General features: G+C 51.2%; 1 protein-coding gene across 2 annotated transcripts in view; it reads right to left on the minus strand.

Moving 5' to 3' along the window:
* Positions 1 to 3,908: 3,908 nt before the first annotated feature.
* Positions 3,909 to 13,132, minus strand: part of Cep164 (centrosomal protein 164) — a 71,089-nt gene continuing 61,865 nt past the window's right edge. For both annotated transcript variants that reach the window (XM_013346295.2, XM_026779128.1), the window contains 13 exons: positions 12,207 to 12,350; positions 11,682 to 11,765; positions 11,498 to 11,566; positions 11,039 to 11,214; positions 10,623 to 10,746; positions 10,283 to 10,350; positions 9,663 to 9,870; positions 8,652 to 8,759; positions 7,928 to 8,039; positions 7,182 to 7,538; positions 6,304 to 6,370; positions 5,406 to 5,528; positions 3,909 to 5,232 (listed from right to left, as the gene is read on the minus strand). In XM_013346295.2, coding sequence (XP_013201749.1) covers positions 5,139 to 5,232; positions 5,406 to 5,528; positions 6,304 to 6,370; positions 7,182 to 7,538; positions 7,928 to 8,039; positions 8,652 to 8,759; positions 9,663 to 9,870; positions 10,283 to 10,350; positions 10,623 to 10,746; positions 11,039 to 11,214; positions 11,498 to 11,566; positions 11,682 to 11,765; positions 12,207 to 12,350 — 1,734 coding nt within the window. In that variant the 3' untranslated portion in view covers positions 3,909 to 5,138. The remainder of the gene's footprint in view (positions 5,233 to 5,405; positions 5,529 to 6,303; positions 6,371 to 7,181; positions 7,539 to 7,927; positions 8,040 to 8,651; positions 8,760 to 9,662; positions 9,871 to 10,282; positions 10,351 to 10,622; positions 10,747 to 11,038; positions 11,215 to 11,497; positions 11,567 to 11,681; positions 11,766 to 12,206; positions 12,351 to 13,132) is intronic.

Genomic DNA, 13,132 nt, shown 5'->3' on the forward strand with positions numbered 1-13,132 from the left:
GAGAAGGAGGAGGAGGAAGAGAAGGAGGACGAGGAAGAGAAGGAGAAGAGAAGGGGGAATCGGGTTTGTACAAACCCAGACTATTCTACTTGCTGATAATGCTGAACCACACCATATGACTGGCTGAGGCAAGGCTGCCTGTTAGAAACACACCCGGATCCCCCAAAGCCCTACCCCTTGTCATTTATATTCAAGCAAAATGAAGACCTGGATCAATGGCCTTAAATGTTTATCCATTCTTTCCAGATATCTCCCTTGTACCCTGCAAACAAAGCTACCTTGAGGGCCACTATACCTGTGTTTTTCGGCGAGAGAAGATGAGAAATTGATGACAACATATGGCTTTTTTTTACAATTATTGAGTGTACGTGTGTGTCTATAGGTGTACCCATGTGAGGCACACACATACTACGTGCCAGGGTGTACAAACGGAAGTCAGAGGACATCGGACAAAAGTCAGCTTTCTTCTTCTACTGTGTGAATCCCCAAGGCTGAACTTAGCCTGTCAGGCTTAGGGGCGGGCGTTTTGACCCACTGAGCCATCTCTACATCCCTGTCGTATCCTATATCAGAAATTCATTACTATTTAAGGATGAGGCGTATTCCATCGTAGGCATTCACCACGGTTGGTCCATCTTTTATCTGTGATGCGCACACCTTCCGAGCATTATGGGTAACACTGCTAGGGACATGGGTGTGTGAGTATCAGGATCTTGCTTTCTGTTCTCTTGAGCTTATGATTAGAATTTTTTTTGAGTTATATAACAATTGTAGATTTCACTTTTTGAGAAGCTGCCAAACTGTTTTCCACCAGTGTTGTTGTTTAGTTGTTTGATTGACTGGGAGATGTTTGTTTTAGGCTGGATCTCATTTTGTAACCCAGGCTAGCTTGGACCTCACACGTAGTCCAAACTGGCCTTGAACTCGTGGTGTTTCTCCACTTTAGCATCTTGAGTGCTAGGATTATAGACATGAGCCACCCATACTGGCTAAACGAGGAGCACTGGTGAAATCCATTGTGACTTGTCTTGTTCCTGTCACAGGGCTGGGTAAGTATTCTACTACCTCCAGGAACATCTGTATTTTTAATATTTTTTAAATGCATATGAGTGTTTGCCTACATGTCTGTATGTCCATCACCTGGATGCTTTGTGCCCACAGAGGTCAAAAGAGGGCATCAAATTTCCTGAAGCTATAGTTAATACCTGTGGATGCTAGAAACTGTACCTTTGTCTTCTGCAAGAGCAGCAACTGGTCTTAACCATCAAGTAATCTTTACGGTCCCTAATATCTGTATTTTTAACAAACAAAATGATATCCAAGTATTTTTACATTTTTTTAAATGTCTGTGTGTGTGAGCACTATCCGCTGTTTTCAAAGAGCACGAGATAGGATGTGGACAGAAAGACTTTGATGCTTTTGAATATTGAGCTATGTGACTACAGGACCCATGCTAACTGTCACTTAAAGTTCCCTCCAGGAGCAAGATGGCTCAGCCAGTAAAGACACTTCTTGCCAAGTCCGACGACCTGACTTTAATGTTCAGGTCCCACACGATGGGAGAGAAGTAACTCCCACAATTTGTCCTCTGGCCTTCACAGATATACAACACAAATGTAATTGTGTGTGTGTGTGTGTGTGTGTGTGTGTGTGTGTGTGTGCCTAAGGGACCACAGCTCCCCTCTCACTATGAGAGCACAGCTACGAAGCACTGTATGCGAACTGGAAAGGCCCTCCAGAAACTGAATCTCCAGTCTCCAGAGCTGTAAGGGTAATTTGTGCTGTCTGCAGTCCTAGTTCATAGTGTCTGGAAGGTCTTGTGGCTGTTCTTGTCAACTTGATGACACCTGGAACTAAATGGAATCTAAAAACGGAGGGACACACCTGTGAGGAATTTTTGCTTGTTTTGAAGTGGATGGATCCACTTCTAGTCCAGATTTCTGAGGTAGAAAGACACACACCTTTAATCTGGGCCACCCCTGCTGGGAGCCTGTATGAGGGCATGGAAGGCAGAATGCTCTTTGCCTGCCTGCTCCCACCTTGCTAGCACATCCCTTCACTGCATCAGAGCCTACTTCTTGGAAATTCCAGCGTCTACTGAAGGCCAGCTGAGACGTCGGCTGGGCAACTTCTGGATCCTTGGGCCTTTTGTTCAGCCACCGTATGATTAGCAGGATCGCAGCCTATGGGTCCTTCTAATAAACCCCTTCCTATAGAGAGATATTGGTTCTACAAGTTGTGTTTCTCTAGAGAACCCCGATTAATACAAAAGGGCAAGGTGCAAGGATTGAGCCTGTCACCACAATACTCTATCAGCGCCCCCAACTTTGCAGTGTTTTTTATAGCAGCCCAAACTCAATCCCTTTCAGCTGGCTCCAGAGGTTTTGAGTCCAGAGTTTCCCAGCTGGATTCTAAAATCCGAGAGGAAAGGAGATCGGACAATCTGTTTAAATTTTTTCCCCTATGGCAAACTATTGATTTTATTTATTTTTTTATTTTAAATTTTGTTTTAATTTTTTAATTTAATTTAATCTTTATATTTAATTTTGGTTTTTATTGAACTATATATTTTTCTCCACTCCCCTCCCTTCCTTCACCCTCCCCTTCTGCCCTCTCCCATGATCCCCACGCTCCCAATTTACTCAGGAGATCTTGTCTTTTTCTACTTCCCATGTAGATTAGATTGTTTTAATTTTTTAAATTTAAATATATTTATTTATTAAGAGGCAGGTTTTCACTATGTAGCCCTGGCTGGTCTAAACCTTACTTTGTAAACCAGATTGGTCTCAAATTCAGAGATCTATCTGCCTCTGCCTCCTGAGTACTGGGATTAAATAGGAATGCCACCATGCCTGCCAAATACCACTTTTTTTTCTATACTGGGGACTGATTCCAGGGTCATACGCATGCTAAATGAGTAAATTATATGGTACTATGTGCCCAGGCCCCAAAATTCCCTTTTTAAGCCCTAACCCAGGGAGGTTTTACTACCCCAGCTAGAAACCACCACTTGCAAGATTCCAGGTGTGTAGACCAAGTGGCCAAGAACTGTGACGTAAGCCTAGAAGAAACAGCTTTTGATACGGGGCAGCTGTGGGCAACGGAACTGGACTTTTAAGAACAGATGGATCTAGTTCAAATCCTAGTTACTAGCTCTGTGCATTTGAACTACAGTTACTTAAACTCTCTAAGCTAAACTTCTTCATACGTTTCCTAAGGTTAAGATGACAAACAAGAGCTTAAGAAAACCGTAGCACACAGAAGCAGTCAACAGCTATCAGCTTACGCTCCCCTCATTTTCTTCTTCCTTTCTGGGAAGTGGCTAGGACGTTAGGCTACGCTCTTCTGTTTTCAGCAGGTTGTCTATACAGCTGCATGAAGGAAGGCCGTGTGAGCTGGTTCTCCTAGCTAATCCCTTGCTACAAACCCAAGAGTATCTCCAGACTGTTCACCCAGGGCGGGAGGCAGACCCCACTTAATGGTGCCAGCTTACGGCTGGGGTGCAGGCCATGGCTTTGTCTACACAGGAGACGAAACCCATGGTCTTTGGGGAAATGGCCCTGTGGGTCTCCAGCCTGGAAAGTGGGAAACAGGGAAGGGGCGGATAGTGAGTGTGAGCGAGTACCTCCGTGAGAAGTGGCGGCAGGTGTAGGGCTGAGGGTGCTCTGGGGGAGGGGACGGCATGCAGGGCTCTATACCAGGGGCCCCACGCACCTAAAGGTCTCTGAGCCTTGCTTTCGTCACCCATAAAAACAGAGCAAACCACACCTGCACCAAACTCCACGCTGTTGGATGATTAGATCAGATACCCAAGGAGATAGTTCATACACACTCCCTTTCCCACAGGAGGAAGGACACAAAGGCCTCCAGAGAGACCAACACATTCATAGGACTGCCTTATAGAAAACAGACTTGCAGAGATTTAATAGATGCAAAAAGACACAGGATTGTCACCAGGGTTGGTTGGATCACGCAAGCTGCTCTCGAGGCACACAGAGTGTAACAAATAACAAAATGGACTTTTTCTGCATGTGCTCGGCTGATGACTTAAAAATTTACCTAAGAGGGTAAAAGCCAACTGGTTCTTAGGGTCATATTCCATGGCGAAGAAATGAGCAACAAAGCAGTGAGAGTGGGTAAAGGCAGACCGCAGCTTCTCAAGACAAGAAAAACGAGGCGTTTTGTTTAAACAATGAGACAGATGCCGAGAACATCACCTGCAGAGCCCACTGGGGGACGAGGGGCTGTAGAGACTGTGCCAGAAGCGCCACCTGGCCAAGACAGTCCCTGGCAGTACCAGGTAGTCAGCCCTCCACTGAGCTCTGGGAAGACCTGATAGCGGGCTTAGGACAGGGGTGGCCCAGGTGGAAGGACAGAGGGACACAGGGCTCAAGGATGCTGTAGGAAGAGAAATATCAAAACGGGGCAGACATCATCCCCATCTTTTTCTATGGCTTTCTTTTTGGCTTCCTGAAGAGATAGGTGTTTGAGACCTGAGAGCAAGGGAGAGCTCTGGAGAGCATCAAAAGGGAGGGAAGGCTGCTGGCCCTGAGGAAAGCCCAGTGCTGGCTGAGGGGAAGATGCAGAACATCTGGGGCCGGGAACGACTTCAGCAGGACTCAGGTAGCTGAGCCCAGACCTGAGAGAGTCAAAAGACAATAAAAAAGCCAAAAAGAGAGGAACGGATGTGACCCTTACAGGGCTGAGGTATTAAAGAGACAGCTACAGCCAAGTTCCAGGGCATGGCCATGCCAGGGGGCTGTCCTGAGCAAAGGACCAAACTCCCCGCCTCCATGAGAGCCCTCAGCAGTACTTGAAGGCCAGGAACCCGAGCTCCAAGGAGACTAACTAGGCCTCCCAAGGCAGCCGCTTTAATTGAAGGTGGCCACATCCCTGAAGTCCTCAGCAGCCGCTTTGATGAAGAGCTTGCAGATGCCCGTATACTCCTGCTCAGGACAGTCCATGGGCGAAGCGTGGGTGGCTGTTTACAGTCATGATGAGCTTCCCGCCTGCCTACCTGGGGGCTCCTCCGAGTCCTGGGTGGAACACACAATGGAGGACATGCTTGACCAGAGGGAAATAAGGTGCTGATGGTGCCTCAGGCACTTGGTGTAGATGAGGAGACCGCCCCACAGGCCTCAATAGTGAAACACATTCAGTCTGTTGTTCTCATCCAGGCCCAGCTGCAGTAAGTTCGAAGTGGCTGTTGGTTTGGGCGCTGAGAAGAGCTGTCTGGTCACAAAGTGAAGGAAAACTAGATGGCTGAGCACGTCCAGGTGGGTGCTAAGAACAGGTCAAAGGCCCAACAGGATGCTCCTCAAACATCAGAGGCCTGTGGCAGAGCACAGCCAGTCGGCCGGTACAACGGGAAGGGACAAGGGTTTGGGGACCAGCTAAAAGGATACACCTTGGGGTCATTCTTGAAATGTTCTAGCCACTTCCGGTTAGACTCGATCATGCTCTGGACGCTGACGCTGTCCATCTTGGGAACTCGAGAATGGGAATGCTGCAGGAGGTGGAGCTGCTCACTGGGGAAAAGGAGAAGAGCTTAGAGAGTGAGGAGAGGGAGAGCAGGCAGGAAGTGGGCTGGCGTGAGTAGCAAAGTCAAGCACCTCCCCCCTCCTCCTCTCACTGGCCCACCAGTGTTCCTGTAAGGCCTCCAGCAATTCAAAAGTCCTCCTCTGGTCCCCAGAGGGAAGGTAGTGACTGCCCTCCAACCCCTTTTTGGGCACTTGATGCAGAATCTACCCAGGACCTTCACATCTGTCTGTCCTCAGTCAATCAGTCAGCTCAAATACTTACACAATGCCAGCTCTCGAGCTGACCCAGAGAGCAGACATGGCTGTGGGATTTACACTTAGGGCTGGGGTGGGGAGGAGAGAATATTTGGCAGGGAGTAAGATGAATAAGAAATGAATAACGGGACTAAATAATCGCCTGTCTGTCTCCCCATGGGGCGTCCCCTTACTCCAGATGTTGCTCAGCAAGCACTGGAGAAGAGGCCATAGGAATCAGACAAAGACCAACGGCAAAGACGGGCCAGACCCCAGGGCTAGTGGGGCCCTGGGAAGAGCTGGGTCTCCCCTCAGGCTCATGTCTCCTCACAGACCCAGCAGACAACATCTGTAGAGCTAGTCAGACATGCCCCTCCTCACACCCCTGAACTTCAGCAGCAGGGTTTGACTATTCGCTTGCTCAGACGGAGGCAGGACGCAGATGGCTCTGGACTGGAGACCTGCCTGGGTCCCTGGTACCCCTCCCCAGGGAGGTCCATACACTGAGGCTCTTGACTGAGAGGCTCACCTTACGGACACATAGCCCAGCTTGTTCTCCAGTGGGGGAGGGCAGCCGCTAAGCAACGGGATGCCAGCTGCAACAGCAAGGAGTGCGAGAGCAGTCAGCTGAGCCAGCCCTGGCCTCAGAGAGCCACTCCCATGTTCACCACCCGCGCCTCCTGCAGTCCCAGAAAAGGAAGTCCCCGGAACAAACAATGGCAGGCAAAGTTTCTGTGCTGAAGGTGACAGATGGGTGACAGACTATGATGCTAAAAACCTAATTTTCAATTTGGGCTGGGGCAGAAAATGTTGTTACATGTTTCCTCAGATGGCTGCCTTTATGACTTGTGTTCCTCAACAGGGGGTGGACTAAAGGAGGAGACTGGACAGCAGAGCAGAAGCCAGGATCAAGGGGTCATAGGCAGAGTCAACACCTGGTATCGGACTCTGGAGCTCACTACTAAACCCCACTGAGTCTCAACTTTACTAGTCTATAAAATGGACACAAATAATTACTACCTCAGAGAACGACAATACAGACTAAAGAGGTGTGTGTGTGTGTGTGTGTGTGTGTATGTGTGTGTAAACGTCACCGTGTACTGTATTAATGACAGGCATTAGGGTGACAACAATGACGGGTTTTGATTCTGCCTGGCTCTGGCTCTAGCTCAGCACAGTGCAGGCTCGCTGTACAACATCCCAGCGCAGACCCTCTGGCTGTAAGGCCACAACAAGGTCTTCCTTCACCAGGGCCCCACTGACAGAGCCAATGACCAAAAATGGGGAGGGAGGTAATGGGAGGCAAAGGCAAAAGAAAGGATGGTTATGAAAGAGGGCATAAGGGCAGAGGAGAGAGGTGGGAGGGCTTCACCCAGAAACCAGGTGCACGGGGGAGTGGGGACCTACAAGGAAAATACTTGCGCCACTTCTCCAACAGGAAGTCGTCCACGGTTTGCGAGGAGGAGGAGAGCCTGGTGCCCTGTCCCGGGTCCCAGGCCCACTGGGTGGACGTGGGTGTGGCAGACGATGAGGACGAGGGTTTGGTCAGGAGGGAGTAGGCTGGGGTAGGGGCGTTCTTGGAGGACCGAAGCGAGGAGGTAAGGAGCGGAGGTGGGGGTGGGCTGCTGAGGACCTGTGGAGGCGGCTGGGAGTTGAGGCTACCCAGCACGCTCAATACACCATTCAGCTCACTGCTGATCCGCTGAAGGGAACTGCTCAGGTAGTGGATCTTGTTGGGATCGGCGGAGCTTGGGGTCAGGGTGACTGAAAGAGGCGGATGGTAGGAAGGATTCAGGATTGAGCTGGCACTTGAGTATCCTACTACTGCAGATAACACGTAAAGACCTTATGGGAGGACAAAGGATGGGTGCAGGGCTTCTGTGTCCCTGACAAGGGGCCCAAGGACATAGACAAAAGGAAGAACAAGGTCCTTGACCCAAGCACAGGCCAGAGCAGCCAAGAGTGGGGGGCTGCAGGGATCCTTGGCCCCTTCATCCTCCATGCTGCAGACCCAGGGATGACGATGTACCTCATCCAGGCTTGCTGCAGGGCTTGGAGGAGGAGGCTAGAATGGCCCCACATTCCTCCTTCTCCACAACACTGGGCTTCACTTCACCTCTCCCTCCCAGGCTTCCTTGTGTGACACCACTCACTATGAGGCAGGGGGCAGGACTCAGAGCTCTCACTGCTCAAGTCTTCCATGTCACTGAGATCAAAGGTCACCTTCTTGATAGAGGATCCTTTCAGAGTGTCCTCATCAGAGACCTGACAGGTAGAAGTGACCATTAGCACTGTCCCTTCCCGTGTGATTTCGCTCTGCCTGCCTTGTGGTGAGAGAGGACTGAGGTCTGATGAGGTGGTTCTTCTGAGGTCCAAGGTTCTATAGGCACCCCAAAGAGGTACCCACAAAGTCTGCCTCAGAAGAGGGGCTAAGCTAAGAGAACTCAACTGCCTGTGAAGCAGTCCATAGGGCGCCCCCCAGAACCAGCAGAACCCCATCATCCACCCCAAAACTGGCCATTTGAATATCTCTGCTTCCAAACCAAAACCTGGGGCATGGAGATTTCATACAGTCTCAGGGAAGGAAGAGACACCTTGAAGCCACATTTGGTCACACTTCTCCTGGAACCATGCAGGAATAACAGGGCTAGTCCCCAATTCTGTGACATTCACCAAGAATGCTGTGACCAAGCAGCAGATGCTCCAAGGATGTCTTGAACCATCAGCACAGACATCAGCTTCTCAGATATTTCGACAGAGCCAATGCCTCTGTTATCTCGGCCAAGAGCCTGAGCACTAGCGATCCAGCTCTCCCTAATCCAGGCCTAGAGGAGGGAGGGAGGGGCCACACCAGGCTGTGTGGCCACAGGGTGACACCTCTTCCTGTAGAGAAGATTCCAGTTGGTTCAGTTTCTCTTCTTTCTTCTTCAGCAGGTCATGGCCTTTCCTCATGGCTGACTTCATCTCATCCAGGTGCCTGGTCTCCTGTGGCCAGGGAGGAAGGGGAGGAAAAACGTTCAACACGGATGATAGAGTCCCGGCTCTGGTATTTGTTGGCTGGGTGGTTGTAAACACATCCCTTAACTCTCAGGCCGGCTGCTCATCTGAGAGAATGACCTCAGACCCTGAGAACTAACAAGACAGTGTGTTACGTGAGGAACACTATGCCCACAGATGCTAAGTTCTCAAGCTGTGGGCCAAACGGTTACCATCACTCTGTTAACCCTTGCCACCACCAAAAGGAATACAGCATAGCAGTGAAGGTGCCCAGGGAGAGAAGGGAGCCCATCCTTGTGTCTGCAAGCCTCTTGCTATCTGTTGCCCACAGGCCAGGCATCCAGGCCTCAGAGCATCGGTCCCTCACCAGTTCTGGCACCATCAGAGTTCTAAGCGTTCAGACATGTTCCAGGGGAACCCATGCTATTGAGGCCTCGATTGGTACACAAATCTCTAACATCATGTAACAATGGCATCTCTGTCTTTTCATTGCGAATCAGACTGTCAGAGAAGCCAGCCAGGGGAGCTACTCAACCTTGCACTGAGTGTATCTACAGATCTTCCGTCTCCAGAATACCAAAGGGTAAAGAAGAGCACTGGATTTGAAATGTTTTAGACATTGGTCGTATCTTTCGTGTAGGACATGGAAATAGCAATACAGGTTGAGTGTCCCATTTCCAAATTGCTTGGCCTCAGAAACATCTGAGATTTTGTAGTTTTCAGATTTGGGAATATCTGCATAGACTTTACTGCATATATGGCCACGATTAGGCAAGTGACCCCCAGAGCCCGCGTAGCCCATCTCAGGGTTCCCAGAATGCTCAGCTGAGAAAAGCTAGCCCCCTCAGATCTCCCAATACAGACTAGCAGGCCCTCCTCTAGGCTCCTAACCTCATCCAAGTTCTTGCACACACTGTCCAGGATCTTGGTGCCTGGGAGGTCTTCATCCACCCCCTGGGCATTAGCCAGCTCGCGGCGCCAATGCTGCTGGGCGGCTTTCAGTGCCGTCTGTCGCCTCCGCATGGAGCGTGTCTGGCGCACCAGGAACTCCTTTGCACTCCGGACAGCTACACCCTCAGCAGAGAGGAAGTGCCGGACACTGTGGGGCAGGAGGGAGTAGGGAAGGAAAACCAAAGACTACACTGAGCCACGGGGCCACTTCCCCAGCACATGTCCACGTGAACATACACAGGAGCTGCTGGACTGGGACTTGGATATCACCATTAAGTACCTAGAGTGTGTAGCACGTGGGGTCAATAGCTCACAGATACTCTGTGGATCGTGCCTGGGGCCTGTACTCAGATAACTAGATACTCCTTGAGATCTGACCTTCAATTAGAGGCCAGCAGGTACCAGCATGCTGTGTTAAAAGTCACCAAGCGCAGGATATTGGCTTAGTAGTCTTCCATCCCGGGGGCCATGCCTTGAACCACGCCCCACTGAAGGTCATTGTCATCTCACCTCTGATATAAGCACTCTCCCATGGCACAAAATGGGTTGGGGAAACTCACCTGTCCATGGCCAGGTCGATCTCCTCCTTGCTCTGCGAGAGGGAAGAGGACACCTCCTGGGTCTCATTCTGGAAACACATAATAGAAAAGGCCATATGAGTGCAGCAAAGGCCAACAGCCCACAGGCTGAAGGAATCCTGAAGCCCTGCCCCGTGTCCTAGCCACAGAAACAGCTCTGCCAGCGCCCAGGTGCTCTTCACATATATGCACCATCTGAGTGATAGAGAGGGTGGAGAAAGAGACTAAGAAAAGGAGGCTAGATCCAAAATAAAGCACAGCCAAGTTCCTCTCCAAATGTCCAACCCCTACCATCACTCCCAGGCCTCAGCCCCTCGCTCACTGTGCCAAGGGATTTCCTCAGGTCCTCAATGTGGAGATCTGGCTCCAAATGTGGGGATGCATTATTCTCAGCTGCCAGTTCTTTAAACATGTCTTGTTTCCTTTGGACTTCAGCCTCTAGGCTACTGTGGTGAGGAAGAGAGTAGGAGGCAGAGCTGTGAGGCTGGCACACTCACTCTCATTCCCACAGGGCAGGGCTGGGGTGTGGACACCAGAACCCAGAATCCTCTCTTTCTCATAGCCTCGGCACTCCATTCCCTACCAAGTGCAGCAGGACTGTGCTGGCTGCTTCTGTCTGGGCTCCAAACTGGGCCCTCTCCCTGTGGATGTCCATGATGACATGGGTCCCAAAGCAGCAGAGGGCAGAGGTCTGGGGGAAGAGGTGGCCACTAGCCAGGAGCAGAGTGTCCACACTACCTCAGGTGCTTCTGCAGCCTCTGACTTTGTGCCTGCAACAGATCCACCTGGGACTCCAGCTCCACCCGCCGGACACGCAGGTCATCGATGACCCTCCGCAGCTGCCGCTTTGACTCCACCAGGTGGGTATGCTCTTTCTTTGCCTCTTCCAGGTGCTGACGGGTGGCTATGGCTTCCTGGGGCACCGATGCCGTGGGGAGAAGGTGAGGTGCAGGCAGTATCAGAGGTGTGGGAGACAGAAAACAATGGAAACCTGGAGCCATTGAAGCCACTGTCTCTAGGATCTAGGGTCTGCAGGCTCCTGATCCCCCACCAGAGCCCCACTCCCCAAGGATTGAAAGTCAGGTCCACTGGGTAACATGATAGTGGCCAACACAGTCTTAGAACCCCAGAGACCCGGACAGGACAGGTAAATAGATGGCGGGGGACAAACAAGAGAGAAAGGGTGGGCAGACAGACCTCCTTCTCCAGAGCAGCCTGCCTCTGCGCATCCAGAAGCAGCTGCTTCTCTTTCCGCATGTTCTCTTCCTGGAGGGAGACAAGCCCTGGGCTGACTGCAGACCCCAGGACTGAGGTAGAGCCTGCCCTCTGTGCTCAAACCCCCTCCCCAAGGCAAGGTAGGTCCAGCCTCGGCCTCCCTCACCTGGGCATCCAGCTGAGCCAATCTGGCCTTGACATCTTTAGTTCTGGCTGCAAGTTCCACCTCTAAATCCTGTAATTTCCTTTCCTGGCCAAAGTATGGTAGAGAGAAAGACATAGGTGTAGAAAGGGTCGAAGGTTATTAGCTGAAGGATAGGAGAAAGGTCCAGAACCCAACATGCCACACCCCAAGCGCTAAGCTGGCCTCAGGCTTGTTCCCTCTTTCCCTGTCCTTACAGCCTTCCAGTGTATACACGCCACATCTTGTTGATCCCCAGTGGGGCAAGGAGACATGAACCTGTCCACCCTAAAGATGTAAATGGGCTGACCTCTCCTTTCCAATACTGGGGCTACTCCCAGGCTCAGAAAACAAAGGAACAAAGATACCCTGAAGTGTAGGCATAACCAGCGTGAGATCCTATTCCTGAAGGTGCCAGAATCTCTGCCCTGCAACTCTTGGATCAGCACCCAAGACTTCCTGCCCTGCAATGGAAGTCTCTAAGTACTGCCCCGACTCCCAGGCCCTCACTTGATCCCGGTGCCGCCGCCTTAGGTCCTCAAGCTGCTGGTCCTGCTCCTGCCTCAAGTTCTCCAGCTCTCGCTCGTGGGCCCTTCGCAGACGCTCCAGCTCTCCAGTCAGGTGCCCCAGGAGGTCAGCGCGCTGCTTTCTTTCCTGAAAAGATCATGGGGCTACCTGTGGGACCCTACAGTAGCTCCTACACCCCAAAATCAGTTTCTCCAACTGCTGTGTTAGATCAAATAGACTGATGAGGGTTACTATCAGCCCCCCAGATTTTGTCCTGAGGCTGCGGTTTCTGCCCTGGAAGATTCCAGTCACCGGAGCAGAAGCCCGGAGGTCTCCCAGAGGACTGAGCTGTACTACAGTCACACTGCTACTGGCCCGCTATCCAGCCCCAACGGGAACAAGCCAAGTTGAGTTGGGGTCCACTCAAGTCATGGAACATCCCCACCTCCAGATGGGTAACGAGATGGTTGCTATTACGGCCTGTCAAGTTGATAGAGCCTGGAGTCACCGAGGAGTCAGGCTCTGGGAGTGTCTGTGAGGGATTTTCTAGATTGGGGTAGCTGAGGTGGGAAGACTCATCCTAAACATGAACAGCACCACTCCATGGGCTGAGGTCTCAGACCACCTAAAACAAAACTGGAGCTGAGGGTCAGCACTCATCCCTCTGCTCCTGACTGTGGACGCAATGTGGCCAACTGCATCATGCTTCTGCCGCCAGGCCTGCCCCACCACAATAAGAGGATAACTTTACACGGGGCCAGAAAAAAACCTTCCTTCCTTGAGTTGTCTTTGCCAAGTAGTTTGTCACATCAACAACATTAAAAAAGTAACTAATCGCCAGGCGATGGTGGCGCACGCCTTTAATCCCAGCACTCGGGAGGCAGAGGCAGGTGGATCTCTGTGAGTTCGAGACCAGCCTGGTCTACAGA

This window comes from Microtus ochrogaster, chromosome 5 (assembly GCF_000317375.1).
Source record: "Microtus ochrogaster isolate Prairie Vole_2 chromosome 5, MicOch1.0, whole genome shotgun sequence".
NCBI classification, from domain to species: domain Eukaryota; kingdom Metazoa; phylum Chordata; class Mammalia; order Rodentia; family Cricetidae; genus Microtus; species Microtus ochrogaster.